Below are 18,012 nucleotides of genomic sequence, written 5' to 3' on the forward strand. Positions count from 1 at the left end.
ACTACACACCTCATTTGTACTATAATTTTCGTCTGCATACTATGTACGAAATAAAACTGGTATAGTACGCCCAAAATACCATAATTTTGAGAAATCGGAAAAAAAGTTGCCAATAGAAAAATCCTGACCCGGGGTCCCGGTCTGCTTCGGGATGTGGGGCCCATGATATAATCCATTTGACAATAAACGAAGGTGAATTTGGATTGACTACTATTGAAATTGATTTTGCTTATAAACAAACACATTCGTCAAAAATTAATGTAATGTAAGTAGTAAAGCCTTGTTTATTTTTTTTTTCATTTTTGTATTCGTAAGTAGGTACTTTGTTGACTATTTAAAAAGGTGTATATATTATTTAATGAAATAAGGGGGGGGGGGCGCCTAGATTAGATTTTTTTAACAGGGAGGCGTAGTAACATAAAGTTTGGAAACCACTGACTTAACATTTGAATTTTGTCTAAAAAAACAAGACGTTAATTACCCCATGTTTAATTTTTTGAAAATGCAGAAAATTATTGGTCACTCAACGCGTACTTTATTTTTTGCCGAAATACTATAATTTTGAAGGGACTGTACTATAATTCCACTTTCAAATTATGGCAACACTGAACTGGACAGTGATACTCACGCATTACCCACGTGCGTAGACCCCACGTCAGTGTTGCCAACCGTACTATAATTATAGTATTTGTACTATGTACGATATAAAATAGGTATAGTACGCCCAAAATACTATATTTTGAATATCGTACTATAATTTAATATAAAAGTACTATAATTTCTCATTTGCCATTTCGCAATCGAGTGGTCTTCGAAAATTTGGAAATCTGCGGCCCGCGGCGAAATATTTTTCCTAAAAAAAGAACCTGCGGCCCGCGGCGAAATATATCTCGCAAAAAAAACAAGCCGACTATGAAAAATTGGGAAAATTTTCATTTTCAACAGATGACAGCGCGTACTATATTTTATCCCCAAATACTATAATTTTGGAGGCTCTGTACTATAATTCCACTTTCAAAATATTGCAACACTGCCCCACGTGGTACCGGCTAGAGTTTGCCAGGTTTGCCTTTGCCTGTTCATGTTGCCAACGGTTTCCCGGTGGAGGCGACATTCATGTTTGTGTTTAATTTTGGTTCTCTGTTAGTTTGGAAACTGTTTTCAATGCCCAAAACATAGACTAGCCCAAAACATTCACTATAATGAATAGGTACTGTCAACGCTCTTAATTCAGTATTATGTACTACGAATCTGTTTATGTCGCCTCTGACTCCTCTACTTGTTAATGGTGGCCGACCGTTATGATGGCGTTACAAACAAGTTACCTACCAAACTATCTTTCAATCGAAGATATCCTCGCTACAAATGAACGCGTGCCGTGTAAATTTCTAAATGAACTTCCTAGAATGGGTAAGTGCTCGAAACAGGAACTTATGCATTACATATTTCTAGGTTAGATTGAAGTTTTTGCGGATTCTTAGCGTCCGCATTTAATATGGCTAGTGAGTTTAGTAACATTTTAGTCAGTCATGAACACTTTATTCGTCTTGTGGCGTTTCAATCATCGTAAACGGGTTATCCAAGTTATGGTACATCAGAATATACTTTTTCAATCGATAATTTAGTTTTTCCAATTACACATGGAACACAATATCATTCAAATGACCTCCTCGGGCCATTTGGATTTTACGGTCTGCTGCTTAAAGCCGCGTTGACACGGTCCAAGTACGATCCAAGTAGACTTGGATGGAATAATTAGTATGAAGATGTCTCATCCAAGTGACAGCTTCATACTATTTATTCCTATCCAAATGACAGCTCCATACTATTTATTCCTATCCAAGTTAACTTGGATGAGTAGGACGCGGTCCAAGTAGCTTGGATAGGAATAATTAGTATGAAGATGTCACATACGAGTGCACTTGGATAGGAATAAATAGTATGAAGCTGTCACTTGGATGAGACATCTTCATACTAATTATTCCTATCCAAGTCTACTTGGATCGTACTTGGACCGTGTCAACTTTGACCGAGCGGATGAGTAGGACGCGGTCCGAGTAGCTTGGATATGAGTAATTAGTATGAAGCTGTCTCATATGAGTGCTCTCGGTCCAAGTACGATCCGAGTACACTCGGACGGCGCTCGGTCCAAGTGTACTTGGATCGTATCAACACGCCTTTATGCCGATTTTTGATGACCTTCTCTTCTCACATTTTGGGCTCTATTTCAGCCAGAATGATACGGATGTTGGCCTGAAGCACGTCAAGAGTTTGCGAATTGTTGACACTAACGCTTCCGTTCGCTCTTAAGTAAAATTAAACGGCCATCAAAATTTTCACCCAATAAACCGAGTGTTTCACGAGTTTTATGGGATGTTGCCCAATCATGTTGGTACGGCGTGTTTTCCAAATCGAATTCTTTCAATTAATGCCGCAAAGCCAGTTATCATTTGTCTATAGTTTCGAAGTAATCGCCTCTCTTTGGAAATGCGCGGTTGCCCATTCTTCCAAGACCAAATTGGCGAATCTGCGATTCTGTCGGTCGTCTGTTGGCTTTGGTTTTTACGTGAGCTGGATTTTATCGTGGTGTAGGTCTCTATGCGAAATTCGCCTTGAAGAGCCATATGAGAGGCCAAGTTGCTATGATCTTCTTGGAATTTACATTTCGGGCTCTCCAGTTACATTGTCTCGCATACACCAGCAATATTTTTGCGTGAACGGGCTGGACGAACATGTACAGGTGTCAGGCGATCCAAAACACCACCTACCAGTTTTCAATTTTTTTTAATCAGCTTGCCAATAGTCTTCAGTTGTGCGATGATTTCTACCTAAGTCTGACCTTAAGCCTGTTAATTTGAAACTGACTGAAAGTCCCGCCAAACACCCATAAGAACAATGTTAAATAATCCCGCATTAACCGCTCCCCGATTTATCGTTTTCCTTGATCTATCGTATAAATATTATGGTCCTATCACAAATATTATCCCGATTGACCGTTTTTGTTGAATATTTTTCATTTCGCTTTGTAGAATTATTTATGACACATAATTACAGACCTTTCAGTCGCGTTGCTTTGTTTGCACAGGTCGGTCGACGCTCAGGCTTGCCTCGCATCTCGTATCACGAATTTTTATAAGTTGCAACTGAAATGCTCCCCATGTAGAAAACTAAAACTCTAGCTGAGAAACTGAAAATAGTTCAAGACATCGAAAAAATCCAGGGAAATAACGAGTTTTTAAAAAAAAAAAATTGTATATCCCGCATTTATCATTTTTTTCTAGGGTCCCTTGAAAATCATAGAATCGCGGTTTCACTGTACTAACCGGATATATCTGCATCCACAGGCTTTCCTGCCAATCATATACTCACATAAGAGTAGGGTGGTCAGATTTAGGATTGTAAATTCGGGACATTTTCAGTGGAAATTCGTTTTATGAAAAAAATGATAAATAGATTTTGAAATCCATGTAGTTACACAAAGCAAATGTTTATGCAATCTTTTTTTCCGTAGGCTTTTTAGATCCATCATCAGACTGCGAGAATCTGAAGGCGGGAACTTCCATTGAACTGCCACTGTGGCTGGCAGAGGCTCTACTGCTGAAGAGGCCGCCTATGGTGGCCGTGGACTTGCCAAAAGTTTACAAGGAAGCGTATCGGGAGATTCTCAAAGCTGATGCGTCGGCTGTCGATCTACACAAACTAGGAATGTTCTACTATGAGTTTGGCAGTCACTGTTCATCGTTCGATCCCCGTGGAGGTGTGGCCAGCTCGCTAGAATCGGTTTGTTCATTTATTATTGTTACCAGAGACGGGCTCTTTAGGGATCATCAGTACTTCAACAAAGTGAAAACAATGAAATAATTAAATTACAAATCTAATGCATGTTGGTTTTGAAAGTTTTATTTAATTCTATGATTTTTTAGTAGTTAATGCTGACAGCTGTTTCGGGCTATAAACCCATCGCTAGAACGATTCAATGGTAATTAAAGCTAAATAATTTAAGCAACTAGCGTTTTTGAGATGCATATTTCGGGGATATTTCTTTTAAAACATATCTGCAACTGCATCTTTTTAAAGTGACCGAAAAGTTGTTGATTTGTGAATATCATCCATTTCCGACGTGACAAACATGTTTTTAAATGTTGTCAGCGCTTTGTGAAAACAATCTATTGAATTGTACGAATATATATTCCCCAATTTTAAATATGGTACTATTTTCAACACAAAAAGCTAACGAAACTAGTTAACATAACATACCTATTCACAGACCCTTTTTTTATGAAGAAATTTTATTACCCAATCGCCCATTGCGTCCTTAGATTGAATCAAATACAGTCGAACTTGTTTATTACGAGGAAGATGGGATCGGCTGACGCATTATATCAGAGAATAGGTATTTTTAAATGAGCGGTCACATAATACGAAAAATCGCAATTCAAACAAAAATATACAATTAGAATTTTTCCCTGAAACAAGTATGGCATTCATAATCTACAAAAGAAGTTGTTTATTGTAATGAACGCTGGTAGGTACCTACTGACTTCACAAACCTTGGATTTTTTACATGCAATTTCAACCATATGCGTGGATACTTTTTCAATATATTCGGTGAAAACACCCATTAGGTAGGTACTTAGACACTTAACTAGTGTCATAAACGTCATCCGATCCCGGCGGCATCCTGTCCGGTCTGATTTTATTGCTTAGGGTCGAAATGTTTTTAAACGATCGACACTCTAAACGAAATTCTAAACTTGACGTTCTAAAGAAAATTTTTCTAAAGACGATATTTTAGCTCGGTATACCCGATAAGTAGCTCATTATAAAAGTGAATAAATGTATAGAGAAAATCATTAACTAAAATGTGAACGAATGTTTCCTCGTTACATCCGAAATCTCGCTATATCCGTGATCGTAATAACCGAGTTCGACTGTACGTATTGAAAAAAATGCATTTTTTTGACCAGCCGAGGATTGTGATTCACGTCATATATTTAAACAATGATGGTTGCTTTGTAGTCCATGTAGTCAGACAGTGTGAGTGCAAATTAATACTTAATAGTGAGTGGCTGACTTCTTTCATTAGGATTCATCATTCTCCTTCAATTATGGCAACACTGATAACATTTTATAGTTGACTATAGCGACTTCCGGAAAAAGATATCAAATAATACAGTGAAATAACAACCTTGTGCTTGTTTGATTTCCAGACATTCCGCAGCCGCTTCCGTTACATAATGGACCTGTGTCAGAACTCAGAACCGGATCCTATGGCCAGTGCCAAGCTGGACCGTCTGGAGTTGGGTCTCCTGGCGGCGGGGCAGCGCGCTGGGACTGCTCTCACCGCATGGTGCAGCGAGGCCACGGCACCTCTCAAGACTGCGCCCATGGTCCGCACACATCTCAAGAGGAAACGCGCCCAGCTAGAAGAGACCTGACCGCGGCTCACATCAAGTTTTCAATTTTTTGTATTAATTATTATACTTTTAAGTCTTTCTAAACAGCCAATTATTGGGCCTCAGGTAAAATAGTGTCTGTTCTTTCACAAATTTATGGTGGCAGGTGAAATGCCAATCATTGACAACACGTGCAAACAAATTTTGATATCTAATGGCAATTCAGGATTCCAATGATACATCTTACATTAATCTACCTTGAATTTTGATTTATTTAGAGCTTTACACTAGTTTACCAGGCCCCTTCAATTCTATTATGTAAAGTTGGGTATCCAACCTTCAGTAATCTGGTGGCCACATTAAAATAGAAAGATACAATCGAATTGCAAAATGTAAATGTAAACTGAAAAGAAAAAAAATTTGTTACAATTTGGTGACTCCGGTTCCCTTCAGATTAATATCAGTGGTGACTTTTATGGTTCATTCATTGAATTAGTGGAAATCTCACTCTAAATAGATTTTATGAATTTCAGCGAATATTTCGATTTACGGTGAATTTAAAATTAACCATGTGCATATTAAGGTGACGCATCAGTGAAACGCCAAATAATGTTCAACTGTACGCGCAACGAAAATTTGTACTTGCTTCGCATTCATTGAGAGAACGTGGAGTCGGACGCACGTCACTTTGCTGCGTGATGGCGACGGGCCAATTAATTCTAAAATCGTGTAAAGATGACTAAAAACTTTACCCATTTACTTTAAAAAGCAAACATGTCAATGAATATATTATTATTGATACTAATAGAATAATAAACAGAACATAAAATGGACGTATGTTGGATTTATATGAGAAATAATATTTCGTTTGACAGGCGTCATTTTCACCCGCGACCCGCAATCCGCACATCGCCTAGCAACGATCTTTTTAGACCGTGCCTCAACTAATGCATGGCCTTAACGGGGTTTTAATATACATATATTAAAATATTAGATACCTCTTCCAGCTTGGCTTCGCAGATTCTTATAAAATTTCGTAAAAAAGAAAAGTCATACTGATTAGTAAAGTTTTTATTGAAACGCTAGATACAATCGTGGAGGTCGATGAATATCTTGTATTTGAAAATTCAAATCATTGGTGTTTTGGACAGACCTCATGTTAAGTAATGTAATACAAATTTTTCAGACTCTGCTCACTAACCGATGATGAAAATATTGCGTGTTTGATATCACACTACAATGTACTCATGATCGGATGAAGCAGAAGTAGAAGCACTTGGATTCTTGGAAGCTATTTTGCTATCAATGGGCATGTATGACACAATTTATATGTATTTTTGAAATATCGGAACACAAATTGTTGTATGTATGTAATCATTTTCATGCAGTTGAAGAAACTGTCCATATGTTGTTTAAAATGCAACGATGATAACCTCTTGAGACCCGAGGAAGAACCAGCTATCAGTGTTTCAGTTTATGCTATCAGTTTATGTGAAAGGAATATCATCACAAGAACAAAATTTTTTATTTTGGTTTTTTTATTTTATACTAAGTAAAATACACTACGTGCACATATGTGTAACCCAGGTCACAATACAGATAAATCTTAGATATACTACATACATGAAAATAATACAGAAAAGTAACACATTGATAAGAATTAAGGCATTTTTATTAGAAAATAATCCAATTAAATTAATTACAAATTAACAATAAACATAATCGAAAACTGCTTTGAGCTGTACCCTACACAGTGTGATACAACTCAAAGCAGAATTTAGTACACAGGTAGATATTGCATTTAATGCATATGTACCTGGTTCGCGACTCGCATCCAGGATATCTGCACTTTGATGCCGATTTGGCATCCTAAAAGCGAGGAAGGTGCCCAACGGTGTCCAAGCGGACTTCAGGGATCGGTGGCGGGATAACCTTCCTCTGTTCGCGAGTTGGTCCTACAGAATCATCCACCACTGGTGAGGCTGGCTGGTTTAGCACGCTTCTTGGGCGACCACGTGTTAGCGGTAGTTGTTGGTTACGTGACCTTCATACCGAATCATAGCTTTCGCTAACCGAATTCGGTATGATAACAGACTGAGATATCCCGGGTCCTGTGGCTAGCTCGGGATGTTGGTAGGACCCGGGATTCACAAAAATTAAATAATAAATGAAAAGTCTTTCTTTGTCGAACATGTGGCTTTATATTTCCAACGGTTATTTGTTGTTTTGTTCAAAAACGGGCTTACCTTCCACAATTTGTCTGTGGAGCCTGTGCAGTCGGCAGTATTGTTGGCAAAATGCAGATGGTTCCGCAGTTCAAGGTACCGGTCTCTGGGAATCGCCCGATTTATGATCGGAAGGCTCATATCATACGACCAGTACATTCGAGTCTGCGGATACTTCAGCGTGCCCATCATTATTTGGCGCCGGTGAATACTATTAACTCTATCGTTGTAGTATTCACCGACCGTAAATCCCTTTTTTGCTATCGCTGAAGTAGTCGAAAAAGGTCTCCAGCACATTATCGACGGCATGCCCCACAGTGACCAGGTCTTCGTCCAGCTGTGGTCCAACACTCGGCATACTGAAACAATAGAAAAATATAATTATGAAACAATTTAGGTATTCAGTTTGATATTCCATCCGTCAACTCTTCAGACCACAAACAAAACTATGTTTTTACAAGTAATTAATTCATGTATTGATTCTTTTGAAAAAGCATGTAATGAAAGAGAAACTATTATATGACTTGTCACCAGATGGTAGATGAAACAAATTTATATATTATGAAGATTGTGAACTTACGATTTCGTGAGCCAGGGAAGAACCCGGGACCGTGATGTCGAAGGTTGCGAATAAATCTCGGGCTCAGATGCATCATCTTGCTCCAGTTCTAGTTCTTGGTCTGCCTCCACGTGTAAAATATAGAAGTCGTTCCCATCGTCAGAATCATAACCATCACCAACTTCAAAATCGCTGTCTTCTAAAACCTCATCGATTTGGGCAGCATTCAGGAATTCATCTAAATGTAAACAAAAAACATAACCTCAATACAATCGGATACTCGTGTGAAACGTATTAACTCAGACCTGACTGACGCGTGCGTGTACCGAATTTTCAATTCACAATTACGCGTTACTAAAAACACATACACATAAGTTAAAGCATATGGAAAATAACTATGATTCATTTGAACCTTGACAATTTATTAATTTATTTGATAAATAAGTATTAATATTTAATAAAGAACACTTACATGTGCGAGGTGTGCGTTCGGCGGCCATTCTCACGAAGTGTCGATTTGCGTATGTTCAAAGTCAAACTGAATCTTTATTTTAAAATGTCATGCGCTAGTGTCTTGCTCTAGCGGCAGAAAAATGTATTAACTAGACCAGTGCTCCGCAACCGGTGTGCCGTGAGACGATGCTAGGTGTGCCGCGGTGCAATAGCCAAATTTGCGTACATGGCTGGTAATATATTTTAGCACCTGTGTGAACTTAATAAAACAATGCAAGGTCAAAATGAAAATATATTGACGTGCTCTGATAAATTAGAAGAATTCAAAAATAAACTCGAACTTTCGAGTCAAAAAAAGTCGCCTGCGGCACTATTTTACTACGTTAATATTAATATTTTAAAACATCTCATTGTAGGATACAATTTATTACTATTGTGTCAATACTCGACTAATAATTATTCCTAACCCGACAACTAACCATAATTATATTAATATAATATAACCGTACGAAAAATCGCTAGACATAAAATCAATACCATTAATTTTACCTCGAACAATATTTGAAAAACACTATTTTAGAGTATCACGCTGTCTTTAACCTTAGCGACAGGTAGGGGGGCCCCCCTTCAGGATGTGGGGTCCATGTTTTAGTGTATAAATTGTTTAACGTGTGGTGTGCCGCGGAATTCTGGAAAGACCTTTGGTGTGCCGTGGGTGTAAAAAGGTTGCGGAGCACTGAACTAGACCACTGAAGTGAAATGTGGTTCAAGTATCACTTCAAATCAGTAGTAAAAACATTCCTATGTGGGTGTCCAGTTTTTAAATGAATTATAATCTAAGACATTTACATGGAATGGCCCCGGGCTATTTCTGGCATTATTTGTCCGAATGGTAGGCCATTCTGATGGTGACCAAATAATCTTTTTTACGATAATTAGATTCAATGCATGCGTGCATAGAATCTACGGGCATATATGTATGACCTGGCAACAAAAAATTTAGGCTCAATTCTTTTATATTTCTACTTATATTTACAAAAAAGTATAGCATAGAATATAACTTGTCAATTTTTGTTTTGACCTGGGCAACTGTCACAATTGATTTATCGCCATTATTGTCTACTTCCTGTAAATAATCATAAATTATACAACATACTTCATTCGATCCTCGGTTCCCATCAATTTCTCCCCATAAATTACAATGTCCCTTACGTGTAACACTTTCGTAGAGGGTTAGGTTGTACATGGCATATTTTCTCGAATAATAGAGAAGCATGCTCTCACCATGTGGGGTGTTGAGGACCTTCTGAAGGTCAAAAGACGTACATACAAATGTTGTATCATCTTTTCCTCGAGCTTGATCTCTATCAAAAATACTTTTTGTCAGCTCTTTTTCTTTTGGGTGTTTTGGAAATTGTTCGTCATATCCTTCTGGTGCCAGCCCCTTATATTTTTCACAAGTCATACATTTGTCTTTTTGGCGCATGAATCCCGATATTAAATTTGCTCAAAAAAATATTTTTAAACATCCTTTCTTTTACGATACTATGATTCTCAGACTGTTAGTGGGCTTGGTATATATGGTATACGTTAGATAAATTTTTGCAATCAGACGTTAAATACTTTTTTATGTATTCGCACAGTTGTAATGGGACGGAACTGCCAGCAACATTTCGATAAATCGCATCACTCGTGATGTCTGACTAGCAGAAGTTTTGTTGACAGGAACCCTCTTGCCTCGTTTGTCTTTACGAGGTGTATTAATGTCAGTTTTATTTAAAAATGTATAGAGCAACAATTTTTGCGATATGTCAAACGTCTTAATAATAAATTGTTGACATACTTGATGTATTGTACCATAATTTTTTGGCAAAGTATAAGCAAATGTTGAATTTCTGTGCTGAACGTTAGGGCCAGTTTTTACATACCTGCGTTTGACTTCTTTTTCTGTAATGCAATTAATTAAATAAAAACGCTTCTGCGACTCGTCAAGCTTCCAGTATAGGTCAAACATTTCATGAAGCTCTGCTTCGCTGAAATTGCTGCAACATTCGTTGAGGCATCTCATGTTTTGACATGCCACAGGTTTGACTCCTTTATTTGGCATGATATTATTTTCATTGTTGTAATGTGTGTAACCCAACCCAGGGCTTCTTTTCTCTCCTGAGATTTTTAATATTTTCTTCGAAGGTTTCCTCAAACCTTCCCTCCCAACGATATTCCGCGATATTGCTGAATTTGAATCTATAACAAATGAGAGAATTCATTATTATAAATACTAAAATGTCATGAGTTTACTGAATTATGTCAGCTATCTTTAGATCATTCTGACCATGAGTTCATGGCCCAAACAGCTGTAATAACTCAAAAAAGAACTTCATTTCAAAGTTAATCTAAATCATAAACATTGTAAAGTATACCGTCATTTGGTGGTGTTCCTGGTGCTGGTAATATAATAATGGACTGGCTTGTTGAAGGACCATCCAGATAAAAAGGCATAATAGCGTTGGTTTTGATTGGACAGCCATCCGCATCAGTAAATTCCATGGTATTTATGTCTCCATCATGGATACTGTTTAGGGGAATGGTGTCACACTGTATGTACGAGTAGTCATTTCGATCTGTGAAAAATACACACATTAAGACTAGTGTCAATAATTATAATAATAACTAGCATATTATATAGATTCAAGCTCATCTTAGTTCTTTACAATACATATAACAAATTACCAATATTTGTGGATGTATTTGGTTCTTGACAATGACTTGTCATTTCCATCAGTGGCTTCCTGACACACGTAGCTTCGGCATCTATAAAAATTAAAACAAAATGCATTTTACTCAAGATTTATGTTATTACTATAAATAATATGGTGCATAATTTGTAACATTTGTCCATTACAATTTTAATCATAAATATAAGTGTACTTAGGACCAAGTTCAGTTTAGAAATGTGTTTGACACGTCACATAATCTATAAACCGTAACTGTGGTGATACACTAAAGGTTAGGCACCACTGCTCTAGATGTTCCTGTGCACGTATCTGAAATATTACAATGTTTTGATATCACTGTTTTCAACAATATGTTATTATTATACTATTCTATGTGTTTTATGAATTTTTAAGTGAACGAGAGAACGAATAACTGATGCTCAATATGTCTGATACAGATCAGGGACACAGAATATTGAAATGTTTCATACCATCAAAGCATGTAGCTGGACACGGCGTATCTCTTCACGCTGCTAGCGTGCTTCTTCGTGTTGCTGGCATTCATATGCAAATTGCATTCCACGTACCTGAAATATAATGTTTTGTGATCGCTGTTTTATATTTTAATATTGATATTTAATATTGAAATGTTTTATACCGACAAGGCGTGTAGCTCCTCACGACGCTCCTCATCGCGTTTTTGTGTACGTGCCTGAAATATTATAATATTTTGTGATCACTGTTTTCAACAAATTATAAATTCAATTGAATTTATACAGACTACAATATTTTGTTGCTTGATGTGAATGATTGAAGGTCCAAAACATATAAAGAGCCAGTCCTATGGCTCTTTCGGCTGTATCCGCCTTCCTTGTGTTGTACCGCATCTGGTTCCAGAATTTTTTCAGCGCATCTGAGTTCGCTGAAATTAATGTGTTCGTTGCTTGGTTAATCTTGAAATGCTCAGTAAAGAAAATGGTAAAGATATCCAATAGTTTTTGTGGTTAGACAATGACAATCGGACTGCAATAAGGAGAGTTACTTGGCTCTATAACATTGTCTGCCAACATCTGCTCAATCTCCTCTTGAATGAGCCTCCTATTTTCTTCCGACTGTCAGTATGGTCTCACCCTGAACGGCGTGTCATCCTTCAAATGGATACGAAATTCAGTGGTACGGCAAGGTTTCGGCAAACATAATAAAAAAAAGCCATAATCGTTTAGCACTTTCGCCAGCGCCTCCGCCGGTATATCGTCTCCGAGTTCGGCCAAAGTAATTGGTGCGCGCGTCGAGGCACAATAAATCGTTCTTTGCTGGTGCTCTTCATATCGATAACACCCTAGGCGTCTAGCCAGTCTAGACCTAGTAATAAATCTACGTGGATGTTTAATTTCTCTTCAAAAGCAAATACTTTATTCGCTATCTGCGAAATGATTTTATTTTCGCCCTGTAAGCCACGATTGAGTTCATTTCATCACGAACAGTTCATTACGAACGTCACTTCTAATTCGGGCTTCGGCCCGCATCGTCGGGGTGACAGTGCTCTGGGTGGAGCAGTTATCGCGGGTACAGGTTCTGGTGCTCCAACTCCGTCTGAACTAGGTGGGGTGAATACCTGCCCACACTGGAATTCATTTACAAACATGTCGCTTGCTTCCGCTATCAGCGAGTCGACGGGCATGTTGATACAGTTCAAATCAATCAAACGCCACTGCGGTGTTTCGAAACCCCCCGATTTTGAACGGGTTATCATCAGTCTATCAGTTTTACACGCGCTGTGTTGGATAACAGGCATATAATTTGAATTCCAATCTTTCATTGGAAAATTAAAATTAAAAAAAATCGAAATTTTAAATTAAAATTTTAAAATATTATTATTAACGTCTTTAGACATTAGTATGCACTGACAATAGTCCGCACTGCTCAATTTTTAAAATAATAAATAAAATTTATTAGAAAACTTTGGAAAATATCAACTGTCGAAGTGACAGATGACAGCCGTCAAAATTACTGATGTAAACATTCACAGCTGTTTCCAAGATGGCGGACTGTCACAACACAAGAAATGTCGAAGTGACAAGACGTCAAACACAACTGTTCTTCCACTGATACTGTCAGAAATGTCGGTGTCCATGTCAACTGTCAAAATTTTACACTGAACTTAATCACTGACTCTTCAGCTCAGGTTGTAGGTTCGGTGAAGCTCCTTCAATTTTTCACTGCCCTATTTCTGACGGATGCTTGTTAAAATGACGGGTACTGTCAAAGGCCCACGTTGGGCACGCCAAATGACACCCCGGGAATGGCGGGTAAAGTGGTAGACACGTCAGTCAGGACGTAGCAGTCACCCCACCCCGCTCACTCTTTACCACGGCATTTATATGGGTATGTATATCATATGCATGTTGTCTGAGCGCCTGATTTACGTACTGAGCACTTGTTCAGGATCTCGGTGCTTGGATGATTGATGCAGTTCCCTCGAGTAGCAATTTTTATTTTTTTGCTTTGCCCTTGGGTTTTTGTGATTTGGTATTTATTATTTTTTAATACCTAGGGTGGGTAGGTTCTGAGACTTGTACTTAGGTCAAGTGACAGACTGATCACCATCTTTTGTTGTTTATATTATACTCGAGGGAAGTTCGATCTCTGTGTGACGCAATGGGTCCCGATTGCGGTCGCTGAAAAGAGATGATTGGTCTGCCCCAGGGTAACTGCCCTGTCTACCTTGCTCCCCAGTAACTGTAAACGGCTGGATTAGAGCCATAATTCGCTCCTGGAGAGCAGACAGCCGGATTCTAGAGGGCGGGCCGCCTCCTGTCCTCTGGGAGATCAGGATTTTGGCCATTTTGGCCCGCGTGTTATGCCTCGTGTCTTGCCATACCTGTAAACAATAATAATTTAAAATTTTCAATTTCAACAATATTACTAACGATTTAGTAAGTCTGTGGAAATACATGTACTTTCTTCTTTTTGAGGCTGCCTGCCCAGATTTGGTATGTTTTTGAGCACAAAGTTCTCATGAAAAACATGCTCTTAGATTTTATGATATTCTTCATCAGGGTTCCCATCTTCTTTAGTTGCTTCTCAATTCTACCAAATACTCTTTTATCTGAAAGAAGAAATGAAATGAGGTGCAGCACTTAAAATCGAATGACAATAATAATAATAAAATAATTAGTTGTGTTGCCATCAGGACAAACAATGTATATTGGCGATTTACCAGCGGAGGTGTTGACTGAAATATTCACCTACCTACCGTTTGGCGATATTATGATCATACGGAAGGTATGTAAAGCCTGGAAAGAGGTCTGCTGGTAGTCGAATATGGAACCGGATACGTATAATTGTGGAATGTAATGATGATAAGTCCTTCTCATCTTCTGTTAGGAAGTTTGAAGAAATATTTTTCTGTGTAAGATTTATTGAATTCGAATTTTTAACAGAAGCTGAATGAATGAGATACATCTTGGACAAATGCCCTAATATAAAGAAAATAAGCTTTGAGTTTTGTGACTTAAATTTAAAAACGATTAAATACATTAACCGTGTTACTGCTTTAGAAGAATTAATAATACGCGGTTCACACCCTTATTCAAATTGTGATATAGATTTCCGCTGTCATCCTCTGTTGAAGATATTAAAGATGACAGCATATGACGTCCTGAGTGATGGATATTTTGAAGGACTTCTCGCGTGTCATAAGCTCGAGCATTTACAATTGTGCGTAAAAAATATCTCCCAAGAAAACATGCAAAAATTGTTAATGCAACAGAAAAAGAAACTGAAGACGCTGCACATCCTTACTAAAGAGAAATATGATGACAGGATATTGATATACATTTCAGAATGTCAGAATATTTCGAATCTGACCCATCAGTAACAATTCTGTCATAATTTATGGAGCTTAGTTCATTGTGGACAGCAGAAACCATTTAATTTGATGATTTTGGCCTTTCATTTTCACACCATGTGTAAATTGAGACATTTTCTGGTGTCATTTTCGATTTTGATGATCCTTTGACAATAGTAAAATTATTGCAGTAAAACTGCCTACTATAATGGACTATCTGATCAGATAATTTAGGAAGAACTAAATTCTTCTGTCAATCAAATGATATAATTAAAAGACACGGTTTCTCTTCTTGGAGATGTTTATGAAATGCTGTGGCTCGTAATTTATGAACCATTTTTTCGGTTTCCAAGTATCGTTTTTTAGGGTATCTTGTTCATTTTTAATCCTTTCTGTCAGTTCCAGGCATTTGGATCATACATCAGTGTTTAGCGATTTAAAACTTATTATAATCGTAACGGAATATATTCCGAAAGAACGATTCTTTAACGTAAGTTTTTCATCCACTGATAAATTGTATGCTTGTGAGTCACCAAACCAATGAGAAATATTATGTGTATATGTACATAAAGTGTTTAAGAATTACGTAATTCTTAATTGTTCCGACCATGTCCGATCCTGGCTTGCCCTTACTGCGCATGTCGATATTAAAAACTGGCACTCATCCCATAAGTGCCACGTAGGTATGTATATTTCGTCGGGGCAAGTTCCGCTCCTTTGAGAGGCCTTCACCTTCTTCAAGTTTGCGGCGAAAGTTGTCCGAATATTCGCCCAGCGGTTTCGAACAATCAGTACTGAAAAAATAAACAAAATAGTTGTTACTTGGTAAAAATATCAAGTAACACCTCTGGCAAAATGTTAAACATAGGTTCCAGAATAACTTAAATTACAGACCACGACTAGCTGGCTGAAAGTTTTCGGTTTTTGTATGCCGACTGCTTGACGGATGAGTTGCAACAGTCGTTACGTAATGATCTCCATGAGATCACATTCACTGTACGCGGGTCTCAACCTCCCTGCTAGTAGTCTCATGTCTAAGATAAAGTTACATGCCATTTCACCCTCCTTCTGCCGCCTGACTAACAAGTTTTCAACTAGAGAAGCAGTTAAACTTGGCGTCTCAAATTTAACGTATAATGCCTCTTTGAATTGTGCCCAAGTACTAACTTCCCTTTTAATAAAACGAAACCACCCGAGTGCTCTACCTTCCAGGATTTCAGAGAAGTAAACTAACATGGTGGAAAACGGAAGATCCCGATTCTTCATGATCTCCTCAATTCGTCTGATAAAGTTGTGAACAGACGTGTTACCGGAAAATCTTAAATTGAATGAGCTTAACATCTTATAATCAATAGCTGGTTTTTTTACGATCGCCACATCTTTCAGGGCTGGGGCAGGCGAGTCCAACACTCGTGCTCCTTCAATAGAGGGTGCCGTATGCAGTTTTCTATTCCAGAGGGCTGCCTGTTCCTGCATTTGTGGGAGTTTATTATCGGGGCGGATACCCCGCGCTTCAAGGGCAGGTTTCAACGTGGTAACACGCCACGTATCTACCATGTCAACTGGAAGGATAACAATTTTTGACCGGTGTTCATCCTCTTTAGTTGAACAAATTTGCCTTATAAACGAAGTTCTATATAATAACTTAACTGCCTAAATACTTGCTAGGTCACCACAACAAGATGGACGAGATAGATGAACAATCCACAGATTTAGCTGTAAAAAATTTAACTCTCATCTAGCTAGTAGTAAAACGAGCTATATTTAAACAAAAATTGAATCTGAACTATTGACAGATACGAAATTAACTATGTATAATATACTATGACTTAACTTCAATAGAAAAAGTCACGGCACAAACGAACTATAAATTAACAGAAATTAATTCCGAAATATTTCATACCACTATCTTAGTGAGGGAATGGGACGACTGGCCTCCGGACATTTGGACGCCGCACTGTCGTAGACACGTGTAGACGAGGTATTTTAATCAGTTTCTATCTACTACTTAGTAGTTTGAATTCATTTTACTCTTAACATAATGTATTCTTTATCGCAGATTGAGAATTACCATGCCTAAGGCTTTATATAAAATAAAAAACTCTTTTTCGTTGGAACTTAAACATGCACGATTAAATCATTGTTTACGTCTGAATATTTACATTCTCACCAACTATTAAATCATAATATAATCATTGAAATATAAATAATAATATTGGAATATTTTTTTTAAAGTACCCATAAGTACTTAACGTCTATTTATTTTCTAATTCCGTGGCGTCCAGTTGTCCGGGGCCAAATCGTCCTAGACCCTTTAGTGACGCTACTGCAGTGAATTCTGTCAAGCGAGAAATTCTAACGTCGATCGGTTGATCACGTACTTTGAGCGAAAAAACTAGAGCTCAGTGCCATAGACCAAAAATATTATTTATGTGAAATTAAATTTGAAAACTATCTAACACGAAAATGTATTAAACCACCCACTGGAAACGTAAACTTTTGGAAATGGAAGAAAGCTTGACCCTCACCAAATGGCGATGGTGATATTGAAAAAAAAATTTGCAAAAACTAGCCATGAACCAAGATGACAAACAAAATAAAAGTAGGAAAACAAAAATAAATCAAAACATTACTTATTAAAACACACAGACTGTCAATCGCTGCGTCTGACAATCTCGTACGCTTTTGAGACATAAAATTCCCATATGTTGCAAAAATTGCGCTTATTTTGAGTCGACGTTGGCTTAATTGTGTTGAATGCCCCGATCAGTCTTTAAAGGTTTTGTGTTTTCTGTCCACTTTTTTCACATAGAAA

General features: G+C 37.7%; 1 protein-coding gene across 1 annotated transcript; it reads left to right on the plus strand.

Annotated features, from left to right (window-relative positions):
• Positions 1 to 1,067: 1,067 nt before the first annotated feature.
• Positions 1,068 to 8,420, plus strand: LOC147065993 (DNA replication complex GINS protein PSF3-like). Its single transcript, XM_085956156.1, has 3 exons — positions 1,068 to 1,410; positions 3,512 to 3,780; positions 5,211 to 8,420. The coding sequence occupies exons 1-3, from the start codon at positions 1,302 to 1,304 to the stop codon at positions 5,436 to 5,438; spliced, it is 606 nt and encodes a 201-aa protein (XP_085812282.1). The 5' UTR covers positions 1,068 to 1,301; the 3' UTR covers positions 5,439 to 8,420.
• Positions 8,421 to 18,012: the final 9,592 nt, after the last annotated feature.

The sequence above is a fragment of the Rhyacophila brunnea genome, unplaced genomic scaffold (assembly GCF_057557595.1).
Source record: "Rhyacophila brunnea isolate RB1 unplaced genomic scaffold, BYU_Rbru_1.0 scaffold_5, whole genome shotgun sequence".
Lineage (NCBI taxonomy): Eukaryota > Metazoa > Arthropoda > Insecta > Trichoptera > Rhyacophilidae > Rhyacophila > Rhyacophila brunnea.

Excerpts from the sequence above, each read along its gene's own strand:
- LOC147065993 (XM_085956156.1), top strand. The coding sequence starts at position 1,302 with ATGATGGCGTTACAAACAAGTTACCTACCAAACTATCTTTCAATCGAA. Across the intron at positions 1,411-3,511 it reads AAATGAACTTCCTAGAATGG|GCTTTTTAGATCCATCATCA; the intron begins GTAAGTGCTCGA and ends TTTTTTCCGTAG. Across the intron at positions 3,781-5,210 it reads TGGCCAGCTCGCTAGAATCG|ACATTCCGCAGCCGCTTCCG; the intron begins GTTTGTTCATTT and ends TTTGATTTCCAG.